Source organism: Gobio gobio (genome assembly GCF_949357685.1).
Source record: "Gobio gobio genome assembly, chromosome: 2".
NCBI lineage: Eukaryota > Metazoa > Chordata > Actinopteri > Cypriniformes > Gobionidae > Gobio > Gobio gobio.
In genome coordinates, this window is record NC_137098.1 from 3,464,123 (window position 1) to 3,484,896 (window position 20,774).

Genomic DNA, 20,774 nt, shown 5'->3' on the forward strand with positions numbered 1-20,774 from the left:
TGTTTTTAAATTCAGTGTAAAGAAAAAAAGGATTTACCAGTGAAATTAAATAAAACCAAAGTATATAATTGTTCCAAAATGTTAAATCAAATAATGTTTAGTGCAACGAAAAAAACTAAGATGCTACAGCGGGTGCTTTTTAAATCAAATTAAGTCAATGTAATTTTAAGGTAAAATAAAAATGATCATCCTATAGGCTACAGAACTGATCGTATTTAATTTCTAAAGTGCATGCATGTTCTTCTTTAGGCTACAAAAATAAGTATTTCGGCTTTGTCACAAGTTAGTCTGTTTCGTTCTCATCCGATCCAACACGTGAGAAGCTGAGCTGAACAAACGCTCACTATCTACACTTGAGGTAAGCTCGCGCAACTTCAGCTCGCGCAACTTCAGCTCGCGCAACTTCAGCTCGCGCAACTTCAGCTCGCGCAACTTCAGCTCGCGCAGGAAAGCGGCTCTTCATTCCCTTCAGCATCTCGTCTCTTCCCTCAGTTCTCCAGTTTCCGTTTGTAACACAGTGACATGTGACATGTTCTTGTTCGCGAATGATTGTAATATAGGCGCGTATGTGCACGCAGGCGCACTTCCGGAAAAATCGGCAGAAAAATACAAAGAAAACCGGTTCAGTTTTTTGGCCGATCAACCGGTGCATCCCTAATTTTACCCCCCAAACGCAATTTTTTTCCAGAGAACAGCAGCTGTAGACCCTTTTTTCACAGAATGTGATGACGTGTTTTGACGGTCAATATCGTAAATCCTGCAACGTTTTTTGTATTATTATTTTAAAAAAATGTGTACATTTATAACCCCAATACTTTGTATTTTATTACTTTTGCATCAAAGTACAGTAAAAAAGTTACCGCTGCTGTGAGGGTGTTTAGTAATAGCGTCTATGGGAGTGATGGTAAAAATTTACATATTTCTCTCTTTTCACTGCCGTTATCAATCTCACTCTATTTTTTCCCTCTTTTTGAAAGTTGTGAAATCACAACTGCTGCGTTTTTCTTTTGCTATGTGAGCAAATGGGCACACAAAAAAATATTTAATGTATTCTCTCATTCACAGCTATAATATTTAACCCAACTATGACGACTTCCGCTCTGAGAAACCCGGAAATGTGAAAAGGGTTTATTGGGCTTGTTTTGGGCTAGTTTTGAGTAGCAATTGGGCAGGTTTTGTTGTGAAAACTTGGCAACCCTGTGCATGCACGCTGGAAGAAGTAGAAGATAAAGATGAGTGTAAACGATCTTTACCGGTGTTGTAAAAAAATTATTTAAGGATACACAGAGTACTTACCAACACCATCATCATTTCTGAGAGAAATAGTGAAGGTGAATGCATATACGAACAAGTTCTCCGTTTAGGATTAGAACATATTGAACCCAAGCGTTCTTTGGTGAAGTGGATGATTACGTTACTGTTTATCATCTGTCCATCATCGTATAAAGCCCGCCCTGACAATTTAATTGGTTTAGAAAATTATTGAAATGTTTAAAAACAATGTTCCTCAAAGAAAGATAGGAAGAGATTTGGATATTTCACATTCAACAGTGTATAACATCAATAAAAGATTCAAGGAATCTGCAGGAATCCGCCTGAGGGATCGGAGATCGCGGTTGTTCAGCTTCGGCTTGCGCCCTTGTCCTTTACGCACTGAAATTCCTGCAGATTCCTTGAATCTTTTAATTATGTTATGCACTGTTGAATGTGAAATATCCAAATCTCTTCCTATCTTTCTTTGAGGAACATTGTTTTTAAACATTTCAATAATTTTCTCACGTGTTTGTTGGCAAACTGGCGATCCTCGGCCCATCTTTGCTCCTAAAGGATTAGACCTTTCTTGGATGCTGCTTTTGTACCAAATCATAATTACAATCACCTGTTTCAAATCACATCATTATTTAGCCATTTTACCTCATTACTAGCCCTAAATTGCTCCTGTCCCAACTTTTTTTTAAATGTGTTGCAGGTCTGAATGACAGGAAAGGATGCATATTTACAACTGACATGAAGTTGACCAGACAAAACATGAAATATTTTGACATATTGTCTGCAATGAAATACAAGTCAAAGTAAATTTAGAAATCACTTTTTTTTTTTTGTGTTTTCCATACTGTCCTAAATTTTTGTAATTTTAAAAATCCATGTCATGACCACTTTAAGTTAACCCAGATTATTCAACAAAGCATTTTTATGTGTTCCATTGTGCACTCGCGGTCAAACTTTCTTAGAGCAACTAAATGTGTTTGCAGTGCATCTCTCCCCAGGGGAACAACTCATGAGACCTGCACAATGAAGTTGTGTGTAGGAGGCCGGCGATCGCCTTATCGGGTTCTTGTCAGAAGGATGCGCTAATTGTAGCTGTGTTGTTGCGTTCCAGCACTGTAGGCGTCAATACCAGGACTCAAGAACTGACAGCCACTGTGTGTGTGTGTGTGTGTGTAAAAGACACCCCGGACTGTCACCGTGAGCGCGGAGTGTGTGTGATGGATTGCCCAGTGTAGCTTTGTATCTGGCCACGCCAACTTTCGGTAAGGGCTTTAGAAGCAGATCAATGGATGCCGTGACATTGAGGAATGATCCGCGTTTTGTAAAGGGAGGAGGGTTTACGAAAGCGAGCGAGCGAGCGGAAGGGCTTTAAGGTCCAGGAGAATTTAATGGGAGTCAAGGATCTGATTGACAAGAAAGGTCTGGAGAGGACACACCAGGAAAAAAAAAAAAGACATTCGGGACAACAAGAAACTCCCATTCTCTGTTTTCCCACAGATATGACCTTGAACGCACATGTTAAAAAACAAACACCTTCTTTGAGGGATCAAACGCTTTCTTCACCACAAGGGTTTTATTATTTACAACATGTGGTTCAGTAATTTTTAATGAAGCAGAAAAATCAATATTACTTTGGCTTTGAGTTGTTTGAGTGATGAGCGCTCATCTCAGATCTGGTGGGAGCAAAACATGCGTGTAGATGAATTTATTGTGGTGTGAATGCATTAGACAGCCTGCAGTCAGAGACTTTACTGTTATTAATGATGGGATGTAAAAGGTTATCCATCATGTGATGGTGCGGGGCGGGGGTTTTCTACATGTATGTTGCATTTCAGAGTGCGTGTGTTTTGGGATTTGGCATGTGTAGTTATACACATAAATGCCGTGGAGTTTTGTAGCTTTCAGTCTGTTAGACAACTGGTGTACTTTTAAACGTTTGCACAACCTTTTATCAGACACGTTTTAACCCTCTGGGGTTCTTCATTTATGGGTCACACTCAGGACCTTCTGGTCAAAAATGACCCTGAGGGCGGGATTAAGATAAAAAAAAAGATTTGAGGAAAATCAATTAAATATATTTTTGTTCAATAATATTTTTTCTTTTCTTTTTTGGTGTTTTGAGATAATTTTATGATTCATAATTAATATTTATGCAATAATTATGACCCATTTTTTCCCATTGAGTATAATAAAAACTGTGTATATATAAAGATATATAGATTTTTTTTATTAAAGCTGTATTTCATTTTAGAGTCAATCCTAGGCCTCATGAAAGCAATTTTTTAAATGAGATCAGTGCCATTCGTTGGACACATTGAGCATTTTTATCACGCAATAGCACATTTTTACCACTATAGTGGATCTTGCGTTTTATAAAAAAATAAAATAAAATCGTAGCTTCATCGGAATGGTCCGAAACTTGGTGACTTTATTGGTACTTGGTATATGAACACCCAAAAAAATGGGGACAGGATTTGAGAAGTCTAAGTGGTCGTAAAAAAAATGGTCACACTCAGGACCTTCGGGTCAGAAATGACCCCCATAGGAAATGAATGGGAAATTGGCAAAAATATGAAAATACAGAGTTTTTTTGTGCATACAATCTACAAATCAGCCAGGATGCAGAAAAAAGACTCAACAGTGAAGATCTCTAAAACATCAAGAGTGCAAAACAGACAAAAAAACTCTCACACACACACACTTATACACACAAAAACACACACGCACACAAATGAACGCGTGTCATTCCAAAAGCTAATTGTGTTTTTGTGTATGTGAGGGTTTTTTTGTCTGTTAAAAAACTCTGTATTTTCATATTTTTGCCAATTTCCCATTCATTTCCTATGGGGGTCATTTTTGACCCGAAGGTCCTGAGTGTGACTATTTTTTTTACGACCACTTAGACTTTTCAAATCCTGTCCCCAATATTTTTGGGTGTTCATATACCAAGTACCAATAAAGTCACCAAGTTTCCGACCATTCCGATGAAGCTATGATTTTTTACATTTTTTATTTAAAAAAATTGGGGTCAGAAATGACCGAAGAGCCCCAGAAGGTTAAAGGTAGTTTCACATTTTTTTAAATATTTACTCGTCATTTGACTCATGAGATTTACTAACAGCTTGCTCCAGCGCAAACCCTCTTTTGCTGTTAAACTTCTGTCAGGATTTACTAAAGACACGCAGTGAAACATTAGCGCTGAAAGCCGTGGACAGGGTTATGTTTTGCGGCCGATCTTATTGCATATGCATTTGTAGGAGTTTCCCGTTTAGACGCAGTATTTATGGGAGGAGATGATTTAAATGAATCATGTGAGGCGATTTACTGGTGTTTGTGCCATTTACCGCCCCCCCAAAAAAAGCACGTCTTAAACCAGACGCTAACTGGTAGATTGTGTTGGTCTTTATGGAAATGATCCGGCTCCGTCTGTTCTTTTTAATTTAATTTTAATTGCTGCACATTGCCATTTTTGAAAGAATAGCCTGCCCTACTGCACCTGCCAAAGTGTGCCGTTTCACTGCCTCTGGAGTTTGCAACGAGCTTGACTTGACCTTCAGTCCCACAATGCAAAGTACTTGACCTTTCATTTTCAGTGTGATGAATGAATGTCAGTGAATGTATGTTATAGGTGTGTTTTACCTTCTTTTTTAATTCATTATTTGATCGGCAAAAGTTTTTTCTTCATGTAAAAGATGATTGTGATTAATCAATAAATCTTTGTCTACGGAAGCCCAAAGAAGCGTATGGTTAAAAGTTGTGAAATTTGCCACACAGATAGAGGACAGACTAAACTGTTACCATAGAAAATTTGGAGTCTTTAGCTCAAGCCCTTTAGCACTTAAAAGCTCTAAATATTATCAGAAAAAAAATAAGCAAAATAATCTGGGGTAAGCAAAATAATCTTAATTCAATCAGAAAACAATATTATTTTTCTTACCCCATTGGCAGATTATTTTGCTTATTTTAAGCAAAAACTCCCTTAATTTTGAGTTATTTTCCCCCAAAACAAGACAAAAACTTTTGCTTGTCTAGTAAATGCTTCTTAATGTAAGATTTTTTATATATTTGGATTGAAAACAAGACAAAAATACTAAGTAAGAAAAGCATTTTTTTGCAGTGTATGATTTGTAAAATTAAAAGTTTAAAGGTGTAGGCCACTTTGTGGCAAACAAGCACTTTTATTTAAAGGGGTGATGAATTGAGAAATCAACTTTCCTTTGAACCTTTGGTATATAAAAGTTAATCGTGATTAGTGGTGTCAACAATAATCGATTCGGCAATGCATCGCAATGCGGGGCATGCACAATTCAGCATCGATGCGGCTAAGTGCCATAATCGATTATGTTATTGTTTATTTTCTGGCCTTGAGTTGGACAATAAAGTTGTGAAGTTTCAATTACTTCCGGGGTCATAACAACAACAACAACAACAATCAAGATGGCTGAGGCGGAGGGAGTTTACTGATTAATTAAAACACTTATGTTCATTGCTGGAAAAAGTTGGCTGTTATTATTGCTCTATTTAATTTCTAATGGTTCTGAAGCAGAGAAGATAAACATTTCTCATTCAAAGCACTGAAAGCAGTGATTTATGTTTTCATTTTCAGGTTTGAAAATAACAGATCCAATACCCTGTACCGTTCAATTTTATTTTATTTAGTGACATTTATGTCAAAGATACAGGAGAGTGATAATATACACATAGCAGCCAATAAAATCTGTTGTTCAATATCTGACTGCTTGTATTGCCTCATGACTGATTAAAAATGTGCCTTGTTGTGTGCAGTAGAATTTTGATGCATCGTAGAATCGAATTGAATCGAATCGTTACCTGGTGAATCGTAATCAAATCGAATTGTGAGGGCAGTCCCAATGCACACCCCTAATCGTGATATAAGAATATCCTGTGGTCAGTGTCAGAGCTGAAAACTTCCTTGTTAGTCAAAGAAAAGCTTTTATAGACACCAGGTCCAGAAAACGAGAGATGTCAGAAATATGTCGACCATTGACGTCATAGAAAACAGAAACGCCGCCTCAAGTCCGCCCACCGACTCGTGGAGCTAAACGGGTCACGCAGATCGATAAACATTCCAGTTCCAGCTCACGTGTGTAAGACATTGCGCGTTTGTTCGCTTCATTTCACCGCGGATTCGTTTGTAAACAAGACACAGGTGGAGACTTGAGATTTGCAGACATGAGATTGAAACACAATGCTGTGCCTCTGGATCCGACAGGAACGGTGCAACACACTTGTGAGAGTAAAGCATGTTTTTATATGTGTTAGTATTGCATTGTTACAGATGGTTTGATATCTATTGGTTACACACCTTAGCACGCGCTCACAGGCTGGAGAAGCTGTTATTGGTTCATTCGTGATCAGACTCGGGCTTGTAACACCAGCTCGCAAAGCCCAACGTACCGGGGCTATGTGCTTTTCAGACGGGCTATAGTTAACCCTTAATCGTCCCTTGGGCTCCAGCTGACCCCAATGGACTTTTCCTCCATTTTTTAAGTGTTCCCTTCATCTCAGGGCCATGAGACTCTGTGACTTTTCCTAAATAATCTGTCTAAACATGCACAAAAAATCTGGGCTTGATTTGGTTGTTCTAAAGGTGTGTAAAAAAAAAATTACCGTTTAAGTCCCTCGGGGTCAGATTGACCCCACATTGAAAATGAAAATACATTTTTTTCACTTTTTTTGTCAAAAAAAAAAACTAAATCCAGTATAAATCTGAAAATGTCCACATTTATATCAAGGTCTGGTCCTAGAGCATAAACACAAAGTAGAACAAACTTTCTATCTCATACACACACGTACACACACACACAAACACACACATGTGTGTGACTGCAACAGAGAGTATTTTTATTGAAATTGGCAAATAAAATCAACAAAACTGGCATAAATCTGAAAGATTTTCATACATAAATGAAGTACTAATACTAGAGCACAAATGCAATATGGAACAAGCATGTTCACTCACACACACACACACACACGCACACAAACACAGGTGTCTGGAGCATTTTTTTGGATTTTGGCAATGAATGGGAAAATGTAAAAAATGCTTTTTTTTTTTACTTTGTTTGTAAAAAAAAATCAACTAAATCTAGTATAAATCTGAAAATGTCTACATTTATATCAAGATCTGGTCCTAGAGCATAAACACAAAGTGGAACGAGCTTTCTGTCTCATACACACACGCACACACACACACACACACAAACACACACATGTGTGTGACTGCAACAGAGAGCATTTTTATAGAAACTGGCAAATAAAATCAACAAAACTGGCATAAATCTGAAAAAATTCCATGCATAAATGAAGGACAAATACTAGAGCCCAAATGCAACATGGAGCAATCATGAGAAAGAGAGAGAAAAGGGCAAATAAAAGAAAGATGAAAGGCAGCTTAACTTCTGCATAACTTCCCTCTGGACCTCTAGTGGATAATGTGCTCATTGCACTCTGTTTCTCTTTTACTATAATTCCTAAAGTTTTTCCACAAACCTACAGATGGCGGTATTCTATCCCTAACACATAGAGCAATGTCCAAAAACTATTTATATTTATTTAAGATCATCATTCAAGTGATTTTTTCATAAAAAAATAAATTTTAATGAGCCAATTTAAGACATAGTTAAGTATTTGTGCAGTAAATAGGTAAAAAACTACCAAATACCCACAAAAACACAGCATAAATGTATAGTTGAGAAGTAAATAAAAAAAATGATATATAGTTTTCCATGTAAAAAAATTATATTTCCTTATGCAATAGCTTTGTAAAAGTCTGGGGTCTATCTGAGCCCAAGGGACTCAAACGTAAACCCTACTTGAGGGACGATTAAGGGTTAAATAACATTTGGGCGAAGATTGGGCGAATTGATACAGAAATAACATTCCAATCAGTCGCATTTTTCGAGCCCTGTGAGCGTTTCCCCAGACACTTTCAAAACAATTCCTCATGTGTACTGACAGGGGAGCGGAAACTCATTAAATATGCAAATCTTATCCAATCCTAGCCGTGGGTGTTTACTTCCAAGGGCCCTATTTTAACGATCTGAAACGCAAGTGTCAAAGCGCGAAGCGCAAGTAACTTTGTGGGCGGGTCTCGGCGCTGTTGCTATTTTCCCGACGGGATAAATGGCTCTTGCGCCCGGCGCAAATCTAAAATGGGTTGGTCTGAAGTAGCTTCATTATTCATAGGTGTGGTTTGGGCGTAACGTGAATAAACCAATCCGAGCGTCATCCAACATTCCCTGTAAAAGCAGGTGCGCAAGTTCCATTATGGATTGCTATTATTATGGCGTATTTACCAGGCGCACGCCAGGAGCGGTTCACAGCCGAGGAGACTGATGTTCTAGTAAGAGCAGTGAAAGACAGAGAAGTGAAGTTGTAATGTTGTACATTATGGTAAAGGTGATTTCACAGTCTTTTTTTTTCAGTCTTTCAGTTTTTTCAGTTTTTCAGTCGATTTTTTTTCCTGGTTCTTGACGGACAAACCAATTTGTCAGATGTCCTTATATACATATATGTCTTGCCACTATTGGGCAAACAGGTCTTATCCTTAATTATTACAATTAGCCTGAATCATTTGTAAGCTAGATTTATGCCTATTTTTTCACATCTTCGTGGCACACCACAATGATTTCCGTCATCTCATGTGTTAATATTTTTTTAGTGTAACAATTTATGATTTGCAAAAATAACTGTTGCATCTGTGTAGGTTACATGAGCAAAGTGTATGCGCGTTGTGCACGCTATACATTATGGTCAAGCATGCGCCCTTAAAATAGCATAATGAACAACGCGCAACGCGCCACTGACTTTAGACTAGGTTTTTTCTGGTCAGTGGCGCAATTGTTTAATGGAACAGCAAAATAGCACCAGGGATTGTTTGCGCCGGAACACGCCTCCTTTTTTGCGCTGAACCGCCCAGGGAGCGCAAGTTCATTCACTAGTTTAGCGACGTGCTTCTGTGGAGGGAAAAGCGCGCTTTGCGCGGGTGCAAAATAGGAATGACACATGCGTCGGTGTACAAAGTCAATTGCGCTGGGTGCAAGATAGGGCCCAAAGTCTTCAGTGCGACACGCCCATCAAAACCCAGCGTTTTTCAGAAAGCCTCAAAACCAGGCAGAAAATAGCCTATAACTTAATAATGATGATGTTTCTGAAGGTAAAAACCATGTGAACGTCATAAGCTGACCTCAGATAACAGTATAAAATTTAAAAAAAAGCCAGTTCATGACACCTTTTAAATAAAGACATGAAATGTCCACTATAACCAGTAGATGGCAGCAGAGGAGAACTGATTGACTTATTAGCCATTTCCACTCTTTAATATATGGACAAAAGTAGGAAGTCACAAAGGCTCATGAAAAACGTCTCGGTTACGTATGGTAACCCTCGTTCCCTGAAGGAGGGAACGGAGACGTACGTCGGACGTACCGACGAATTGGGATCACTTCTGGGAGCCCCTATCAGCTTCGAGCTATCTAGAACCGGCCAATGAACAATTGGCGTGCAAGATTTGCATCTCGCGCTCCGCCCCGCGCCGCGGGTATAAACAGGAAGCGAGAGCGAATGCACGCTGTTTTTCACTGAGGAGCCACACGTAGTGGCTCGACCTGCAGTGATGGTACAGCAACTGTGGCGACGGGACGTACGTCTCCGTTCCCTCCTTCAGGGAACGAGGGTTACCATACGTAACCGAGACGTTCCCATTCAGTCGGTCACGTTCGACGTACGTCGGACGTACCGACGAATTGGGATCCCCTATGGAAAACGCCATAGTTACTACCACTTCCAGCGCCCAGCGATGAGCCCCACAGACCCCGATCTGATGCGGGCGGGTAGGTTCACGCAGGGAGAGTCAAAGCTGCTGTTCCGCAAGACCCACTCAGCTGACTGTATTGGATAACGCTGGGAAAGCGTGCCTGTGAAGGCAGCTGCGGAAGCCACATCATGCCCAGAGGGAGTTAACATGTGGAGAATACACGTATGGGCTGGCCGAGGGCAGCACAACATACGGAAGTCTCAGGGGTGGCCCCGGCCAATTAGGAGGGAGACAACACGTACCTGAGACGGCAGAGGAGCTCTGCCGAGGGAAAGACACGGGCTCGCCGTAGGGAGCCGTACCGTGGAAGAATACACATATGGGACCGCCGTGGGGGTCACTACATACGGAACCCAGCCTAACACAAGTTCCACCAATGCATACGAGTGTTAGACCTGGCGTCGAACGCTCCGCCACGTCCGACTGCCGCGGGTTGCGGAGGACTCAACAGGGTTCGCCGTTCCGGGGAACTCGACTGGAGCAGAAAGCGCACGCATCCGTCTACCATAGGGGAGGGAATGGCGCAGCAAGCCGACACTAGAACGGGTACTTCGGTGTTACTGACTATGGGAAGTGAGCACACAGGAAGACACCGGCTCTACACGGAGGCTATAGAATCTAGCGAACGTGTTAGGTGTCGCCCAGCCCGCAGCTCTACAGATATCTGTCAGCGAGGCGCCACGAGCCAGCGCCCAGGAAGAGGCAACACCCCTAGTGGAGTGGGCTCTTAACCCGAGCGGGCAGGGCACGTCTTGGGACTGATAAGCCAAGACGATGGCATCCACTATCCAGTGGGCCATCCTCTGCTTGGAGACAGCCTTTCCCTTCTGCTGTCCTCCGTAACAGACGAAGAGCTGCTCTGAGGTCCTGAAGCTTTGTGTTCTATCCACGTAAGTCCGGAGAGCACGGACGGGACAGAGAAAAGCTAGGGCTGGGTCTGCCTCCTCCGAAGGCAGCGCTTGCAGGCTCACCACTTGGTCCCGGAAGGGAGTAGTGGGAACCTTGGGCACATATCCAGGCCGGGGTCTCATGATCACATGAGAGTTACCGGGCCCGAATTCCAGGCACGATTCGTCGACCGAAAATGCCTGCAGGTCCCCTACCCTCTTGATGGAGGCCAACGCAATCAGGAGTATAGTCTTTAACGACAGTATTTTCAACTCAGCTGACTGCAGAGGCTCAAAGGGTTCCCTCTGTAGTGCAGTTAGCACCAGAGCTAAGTCCCAAGAGGGTATAGAGGGAGGACGAGGAGGATTTAATCTCCTTGCTCCCCTAAGGAACCTGACGATCAGATCGTGCTTACCTAGAGATTTTCCATCTACGAGCTCATGATTAGCGGCGATAGCGGCGACATAGACCTTGAGGGTGGAGGGAGACAGCCTTCGCTCCAACCCATCCTGTAGAAAGGTAAGCACAGAAACGATCGAACATCTTCGGGGGTCTTCTCGGCGAGAAGAGCACCAGTCGACGAACAGGTTCCACTTCAACGCATAGAGGCGCCTCGTAGAGGGGGCTCTAGCGGAAGTGATGGTGTCAACTACCGCTTGCGGTAGGTCACCTAAAACCTCCGCGTCCCGTCCAGGGACCAAACATGGAGTTTCCAGAGGTCCGGACGCGGGTGCCATAGGGTGCCCCGTCTCTGAGTCAGGAGGTCCTGTCTCAGAGGAATGGGCCAGGGAGGTGCTGTCGCGAGGAGCACTAGTTCCGGGAACCAAGTCCGGTTGGGCCAATACGGAGCGACCAACAGGACCTGCTCCTCGTCCTCCCTGACTTTGCACAGAGTCTGCGCAAGAAGGCTCACTGGGGGAAACGCATACTTGCGTTCTTCCCGGGGCCAGCTGTGGGCCAGGGCATCCGACCCGAGGGTCCCCTCGGTCAAGGAATAAAACCGCTGACAGTGGGTCGTCTCTGGGGAGGCAAACAGGTCTACCTGTGCGGCCCCGAAACGACTCCAGATTAGCTGGACCGCCTGGGGATGGAGTCGCCATTCTCCCGGAAGTACCTGCTGACGTGACAGCTCGTCGGCCGCACGATTGAGCAGGCCCGGAATGTGAACGGCACGAAGCGACCTCAGATGCTTCTGACTCCATAAGAGGAGATGGCGGGCGAGTTGCGACATGCGACGGGAGCGTAGACCACCCTGTTTGTTGATGTACGCTACGGCCGCAGTGTTGTCCGTCCGGACCAGAACGTGCTTGCCTCTGAGCGGAACTTTGAAGCGGCTGAGTGCAAGACGAACTGCTAACAACTCGAGGCAATTGATATGCCATTGCAGTTGAGGCCCCGTCCACAGACCCGAAACTGCAAGCCCGTTGTACGTGGCACCCCAACCCGTGGATGAGGCATCCGTGGAGACAACGGAGTGCCTGGACACTTGTTCTAGGGGTACTCCCGCCCGGAGAAACAGAGGGTCCGACCACGGGCCGAAGGTTTGGCGGCACCTCGGAGTCACTTGGACGCGGAGGGAACCGCTGTGCCACGCCCATCTCGGGACTCGATCGTGTAGCCAGCGTTGAAGCGGTCTCATATGAAGCAATCCGAGCGGCGTTACTGCGGCTGCGGATGCCATATGCCCCAGGAGCCTCTGAAAATGTTTCAGTGGAACCGCTGTCCTGCCTCTGAACGAATTCAGGCAGTTCAACACCGACTGGACGCGCTCCTCGGTGAGGCGCGCAGTCATGGCGACCGAGTCTATCTCCATACCGAGAAAAGAGATCCTCTGCGTGGGGCAGAGTTTGCTCTTCTCCCAGTTGACCCGAAGTCCCAACTGGCTGAGGTGACTGAGCACCTTGTCCCTGTGTTCGCACAACTGCTCTCGCGACTGGGCAAGGATCAGCCAGTCGTCGAGGTAGTTGAGGATGCGAACGCCATGCTCTCTCATGGGAGCAATGGCCGCCTCCGCAACCTTCGTAAAGACGCGGGGCGACAGGGACAGGCCAAAGGGTAAGACGCGGTACTGATATGCCCGTCCCTCGAACGCGAAGCGCAGAAAGGGCCGGTGTCGAGGAAGAATCGAGACATGAAAGTACGCGTCCTTCAGGTCTATCGCTGCAAACCAATCTCGGGGACGGATGCACCTGAAGATGCGCCTCTGCGTTAACATCGTGAACGGCAGCCTGTGAAGGGACCGGTTCAGGAATCGCAGATCCAAGATCGGTCGTAACCCGCCGCCTTTCTTGGGTACAATGAAGTAGGGGCTGTAGAACCCGGACCTCATATCGGCTTGAGGGACCGGCTCTATCGCGTCCTTCGCCAGTAGGACAGCGATCTCCGCCCTGAGCACGGGGGCGTTCGCCTCCACTACAGTCGTGAAGTGAACGCCCCTGAACTTGGGGGGACGCCGGGCGAACTGAATCGCATAGCCGAGTCTGATGGTACGGATGAGCCACCGAGACGGGCTGGGAAGCGCTAGCCAGGCTCCCAGACTCCGAGCAAGGGGGACCATCGGCACCACAGACGTACCCGCAGCGGGGCAGCGAGGCGGAACGCAGGGATCCGGCACGGACGGCATGGGAGCGGCCCGAAGCGGGATCTGAGTGTGCTGTGCAACACTTACCTGCATCCGCGGAGGGGACGTGCGAGTGTGGGGAGGCCACTTGTGTGCGTCCCGACAGCCGGCGTCCCCTGCTGGCGAAGGGAGAGGTACTTGAGGGTGGCGAGGCATGGGAGCGTCGACCACCGCCAAGCGCGCTCTCTTGGCACCCAGAGATATTGGAAACTGCTCTTTTATTGATGTTTTGGGTGCCGCTGGCACTGGGGCCAGCGGCGGAACAGACAAACAAAAGATTCTCCCCCGGCCCTCCTCCGGGGGAAGGAGTGGTGCTGCAGCCATCTCCCTCCGAGCAGTTTCCTCCATCTCTGGGTGGCCCGTCTCAGGGTCGCTTGCGACGACGCTTGCCACCTGGCTTGGCAGCGGCCTGAGCGGGCTGGACATCCTTCCCACGGCCGGCCCCACGCCGTCGGCTGGTGGAAGGCTGCTGCGGTGCCTTGGCGGGGGCGGAGGCGGCGGCGGGTGGACGTCCTCGGCGACGAGTAGTCGGAGGCGCTGCCGCCGGCGGCGGGGTGGAGGCAGCAGCGGGCCGCCGGGGCAGGATGTGCTTGATCGCCTCCGTCTGCTTCTGGGCGGCCGAGAACTGCTGGGCGAAGCTCTCGACCGCGTCGCCGAACAACCCAGCTGACGAGATGGGGGAGTCCAGGAACCGATATTTATCGGTCTCCCTCATATCAGCCAGGTTGAGCCAGAGATGACGCTCCTGGACCACAAGCGTGGACATCGCCTGACCAATGGAACGGGCGGTGACTTTCGTCGCCCGGAGGGCGAGGTCCGTCGCCGTCCGGAGCTCCCGGAGGAGCTCTGGGTCAGGCCTACCCTCGTGCATGTCAAGGAGCGCTTGGGCCTGGTGGACCTGAAGCAGCGCCATGCCATGCAAGGCGGACGCAGCCTGCCCGCAGGCCTTGTAAGCCTTCCCAGTCAGACTGGAAGAGAACTTACAGGCCCGGGACGGGAGACGCGGGTCACCGCGCCAGTTAGAGGCGGTCGCCGGACACAGTTGCATCGCGACGGCGCGCTCCACTGGCGGGATCCCCACGTAACCCTTGGCTGGTCCGCCGTCGAGAGTAGTGAGGGGGGAGGAGTCACTCGGCCGGTTTCTGGCAGAAAAAGGTGCCTTCCACGACCTCGTGAGCTCCTCATGCACCTCCGGGAAGAAAGGTGTCGGGGCGGGACGCTGAGAACCAGCGCGACCCACCCCGAGGAACCAATCGTCCAACCTAGAGGGTTCGGGACACGGTGGAGGGTTCCACTCGAGCCCAACCCTTTCGGCGGCCCGGGAAAGCATAGCAGCCATCTCAGGGTCCGGTGCAGCCGTTGCCACTCTCCCAGAGGGAGGCAGTACGACTGAACCTTCATCCCCCGAGGACTGAAACTCCCCCTCCGATGCAGCGATTGACATCTGTTCATCTGCTGGAGCTCCAAAAGTCACCACTGGTCTCCCGTGGGAGGGTCCAGCGGGTTCTCCTGGAGGCTCTACCGGCTGCGGAGCAGAGGGAATAGGGGCCTGCGGAGATTGACTCGGCGGGTTTGCCCTAAACGTGATCCTCAGATCACCCTGGCCATCCAAAGAAGCAGGTCCACCCGGGTTAGGGGCAGCCCTGGTTCGTGGGATGGGTAAGGGGACTCCCCCAGCCCGGAGGTAGGAGAGTCTCGATCTAAGCTCCGCGATAGTCATGTTCCCGCAGTGGGAACATGAACTATCCACAAACGCCGCCTCAACGTGCTGTATGCCCAAACACGTGAGACAGCGATTGTGACCGTCAGCAGGGGACAGGGAACGACCGCATCCAGAAACGCACGGGTGGTAAGACATCCTGAAAAGGACGGCACGTCACCCGTGAACTCTTTTTGTGAGGAAACGCTCTTGTGCTGAAGCACTCAGGGGGAAACGCGACAGCGCACGGGATTGTTGTGCAGCCCGTGCCTGTACTCAGCAGGAAAAACGCCCAACCAGACCAACAGGATTTGCTGTTGCTGTTAAAACAGCAGTTTTTCTCTGCTTGCAGAGGCAGCCGATGAGTCAGCGCGGATCCCGCTGGAATGTGCCGTCTCTCCAACACGCGTTTCCTGGATTCTCCGGTCTTCTAAATAACTTGCTGATAGCAGCGATAAACTCAAGCAGTCTTGCGTTGAGAGTCCTCTTCATCTGCCGTGTGGCTCCGAAGTGAATGACAGCGTGCATTCGCTCTCGCTTCCTGTTTATACCCGCGGCGCGGGGCGGAGCGCGAGATGCAAATCTCGCACGCCAATTGTTCATTGGCCGGTTCTAGATAGCTCGAAGCTGATAGGGGCTCCCAGAAGTGATCCCAATTCGTCGGTACGTCCGACGTACGTCGAACGTGACCGACTGAATGGGAACAAAAACTTTCTTCAAATTGTGCCTGAATTACACAGAAATCAAGTAAAGAGCTGCTCTATAATCACTGAAGCTGTCGTCAGATCAGTGTGAGACTATAGAACAAGAGTGGGACATGTATTAAAGGATTAGTTCACTTTAAAAAAAAACTTTTGCTGATCATTTACTCACCCACGTTATCCAAGATGTCCATGTCTTTCTTTCTAAAGTCGAGAAGAAATTAAGGTTTTGGATGAAAACAGTCCAGGGTTTTTCTCCATATAATGGACTTCAATGGGCTCCAAACGGTTCAAATGACAGTTTCAGTGCAGCTTCAAAGGGCTTTAAACGACACCAGATGATGAATAAGGGTCTTATCTAGACAAACCATCAGTTTCTGAGAGAAACCCAGCAGTATTTATGATATTATTTTACCTCTTATCAGACGAACATGATCATCTCTGAGCTCCGCCATAACTTCCGCTTATTGAGGTCAAAATACGAGCGTGGTCATAGATGTATACGTAGATGCCTCATTAGCGCCTGCACGGATCAGTAGAATGAGGCATCTTCTATCGATATATCCATGACCACACTCGTATTTTGACCTCACTTAGTGGAAGTTATGGCGGAGCTCAGAGATGATCACGTTCGTCTGATAAGAGGTAAAATAATAGCATAAATACTGCTGGGTTTCTCTCAGAAACTGATGGTTTGGCTAGATAAGACCATTATTCATCATCTGGTGTCGTTTGTTATCGTTTATAGCTGCACTAAAACTTATCATTTGGACCTTGAACCATTTGGAGCCCATTGAAGTCCATTATATGAAAAATCCTGGGCTGTTTTCATCAAAAAACCTTAATTTATTTTCGGCTGCAGAATGAAAAACATGGACATCTTGGATGACATGGGGGTGAGTAAATTATCAGCAAAAGTTTATCTAAAAGAGAACTAATCCTTTAAGAGGACAATATTTACCTGTAAAAATGAGGTTTTTGCGCATTAAAGTTAATTTTATCTGCATATCAATTCTAGCTCAGTGCTTCACTGTTAAATTTCCAATAAACAAACATGTAATATTATTAGTATCTGCACTTATTACCAAAAACAAGCAAAATCTGGAGCCCTGTAACTATGTCCAGCGTTAATGTTTCATTGCGTGTCTTTTTATAACGCCAAAAGAGGGTTTGCGCTGGTGCAAGCTGTTAGTAAACCTGACCCTTAATATGTTAAACCATGGCCATGCTTTAGCTCGTCATTTTGATTTTATTGTCCTGTTTTTTTGCTTCTGTTTCATGAACTTTGGGTCACTATAGTCCAACAAATGAACAGGCTGAAGTCTGCAAAACAGTTTGATTATCGTGAAGAATGATTTGACATGAACAGCCTAAGTTTACACACATGCACTGGATACTTTGAAATATACCTCAAATTCAATTCTTTGTTGCGGGCTAATGTAATGAAAGAGAGAAACCAGAGCAACTTGGGTACCAGAGTGGAGAGGAGGAGGTGTGGCGATGAGAGATGGGTTTTTGATGATAAAAGAAGTGTCACTCTCTCTCTGTGTGTGTGTGTGTGTGTGTGTTGGTGGGGGGGTTGATGGAGAGAGAGTGCGAGACAGCAGGAATGATAAGAGCATGGAGGTACTGAAGCAGGAAATAATGAAATGGAGAGAGAGAGAGAGAGAGAGAGAGAGAGAGAGAGAGAGCGAGGGAGGGAGGGCGGAGGGAGATGTGTGTCTCCCAGGGGGACGGAGCCAAGGAGAATCTGTCGCTCACCTTCAATTAATTCACACGTTTCTCCCACTGTGTTCTAAAGGTGCAGCCAGGCGTGCGAGAGACTGTGTGTGTGTGTGTGTGTGAGAGATGAAAAAGAGAGAATTGTTATATTGCATCTTTTATGTGTGAATCGTACACCTTTATGTCTGATCATTCATTGTACCTCCTTTCATTCCCGTGTGCTTGCATGTCAGACAACGGAAGAGTTAGTGAGTAAAGTTAGACGCGGTGTAATTGATTTGTGTGCCTGTGTGAGACGTGTGTTTATATGGGCAGTTATGCATCTGTTTCCGTCTGACAGACTGGGATGAGTGTGGGTTTGAGGTCCTTCGCTGTGCTTCACGCAACACATTCATCAAAAGCAGAGAAACGCAGTAAAAGCCCAGTGTGTTCTTCACTCTGACCTCAATACTCGCTCTACAGTTTCTCTTCTGCGGCTGACCTTTACAAATCTATACTCGCTTTTTCCTTTTTTTAACAACATTCCTCCAGTCGACCCAAGACAAATAGCACTATGGATGCACGATCTGTGACTTAATCGTTATCTGGAGTGTTTTTAACAGTGTAATTAACAGTATCCGTCTGATTAGTCCAATACTAGATGCAGATACGATCACGGCTGGTCTTTTTCCATGTCGGATTTCACCTAATGTGAACCATTGGGGTCTATAATATCTTCTAGTATTCCCATTCATCTCAGTGGCAACATCCTGCAATCTCAGTTCTCAGTTTTTTGTTAATTGATTTGACCGATGTTTTTTCATGTGCGTCAGCTGTTAAAGTGACAGTGGCCTAATAAACCTGCTGCTGTCTGTCATTAATGATAATCAAACAACAAAAGACAGAGAAAACAATAACTATTCGTGCATTTTGACTGGGAAAATTAAATTCTGGTCTGACTGGGCCGAATTTTTTTTTAGCCCTGATATATTGAAGCGCAGGTAAATGTGGCATTTATTATAATAATGGGGTTATGTGACGATTGATTTAAGTTCACTTAAATTAACATTTGGTATATTTTTAAAACCTAATAAATTGATTTTAATAGCCTTTAATAATACTTAATTATATATCAGTGATAAAAATATGCCATTAAACAAATATTTTAAATATAGTCTGTCTTTATGTTCAAAATATATTAACTTTAATGTTAGGTGCGATTACTCACGAGTAATTACAGAAAAATGTGCGGTTAATTTTCTTATCAATTTAGAGCACTGTTTTTTTATCCTTTAGATTTAAAATGTAGCATTAATATAATGACTACACGATTAGCATCGCCAAATTAACTCATAATGATGATAATTTAGTCTATAGCCTAATAATTTAGCTATCATTATCAAAACATAAATACAAATTTGGTGATGCATATGAATTATTTAACACTTTTTTTATGTCTGTCGGTATAATTATGCTTAAAAATAAAATAAAAAAATGTTGGGTTAGTTACTTGTAATTATGCATAAATATTTGGTTAGTTACCTGTAATTATGGGTTAGCTACTTGTAATTATGCATAAATCATTTTTTTAATGAAAATATTGGGTTAGTTACCTGTAATTATGGGTTAGCTACTTGTAATTATGGGTTAGTTACGTGTAATTATGCATAAATGATTTTTTGATGAAAATATTGGGTTAGTTACCTGTAATTATGCATAAAAATAAAAATATTGGGTTAGTTATCTGTAGTTATAGGTTAGTTACCTGTAATTGTGCATAAAAATAAAAATATTGGTTTAGTTACCTGTAGTTATGGGTTAGTTAACTGTAATTGTGCATAAAAATAAAAATATTGGGTTAGTTACCTGTAATTATGCATAAAAATAAAAATATTGGGTTAGTTACCTGTAGTTATGGGTTAGTTACCTGTAATTGTGCTTAAAAATAAAAATATTGGGTTAGTTACCTGTAGTTATGGGTTAGTTAACTGTAATTATGCATACAAATTAAAAATGTAAATATTCAGTTAGTTACCTGTAATTATGCATACAAATATTGGGTTAGTTACCTGTAATTATGCATTAAAAAAATAAAAAAATATATTGGGTTTGTTACCTGTAATTATGCATAAATAAAAATTTAAGTTAAAATATTCAGTTAGTTACCTTTTAATTATACATACAAATTAAAAATTTAAATGTTTGGTTAGTTACCTGTAATTATGCATAAAAAATATATATAAAGGTAACGTTTATTTTACAGTGTCCTTGTTACATATGTTACATGTACCTACCATAGTAATAACAGTAAATTATGTATAATTACATGCAACTAACCCTAAACCTAACCCTATAGTAAGTACATGTAGTTAATTAATATTACTCAGTACTTACATATATAATTACATTGTAAGAATGTCACCTTAAAATAAAGTGTAACCCAATAAATATTAGGGTTAGATACCTCTATGCGCAATTATAGGTATCTAATTATACATCATTACAGATATCTAACCCTAATATTACTATAGTTATGACTATACTAATGTTGTTACTATAGTAACATGTAACTGTCACCTTAAAATAAAGTTTTACCTTATTGGTTAATGAATTAGCTGGCATTTTGACATCAATTCATACCAAAAATGATTATTTGCAAATGACTTGAGTGCTAAGTTTTTGTTGTTGTTTTGCTGTGTTCCAGGTCTGGGAGCAGTTGATCGTTCAAAGTCCCCCATGGTGAACGTATTCATGGCAGTTCCACCATCTACTCAAAACTCATTGAATATTACGACCAACATTTCACTCAACCTCGAGTCCAAGACTTCATCAGGGCTGTGTGCAAAGAGAGAATACGGTACCTCTCTCTCTCTCTCTCTCTCCTCTCTCTCTCTCTCTCTCTCTCTCTCTCTCTCTCTCTCTCTCTCTCTCTCTCCTCTCTCTCTCTCTCTCTCTCTCTCTCTCTCTCTCTCTCTCTCTCTCTCTCTCTCTCTCTCTCTCTCCTCTCTCTCTCTCTCTCTCTCTCTCTCTCTCTTCTCTCTCTCTCTCTCTCTCTCT

The 20,774-nt window shown here is 44.2% G+C and overlaps 1 protein-coding gene across 1 annotated transcript in view; it reads left to right on the forward strand.

Moving 5' to 3' along the window:
- The window catches only part of acsf3 (acyl-CoA synthetase family member 3), an 86,161-nt gene that overhangs the window by 11,953 nt on the left and 53,434 nt on the right, over positions 1-20,774 (forward strand). Inside the window, 3 exon segments of the mRNA XM_079838615.1 lie at positions 20,422-20,437; positions 20,440-20,478; positions 20,481-20,574. Coding sequence (XP_079694741.1) covers positions 20,422-20,437; positions 20,440-20,478; positions 20,481-20,574 — 149 coding nt within the window.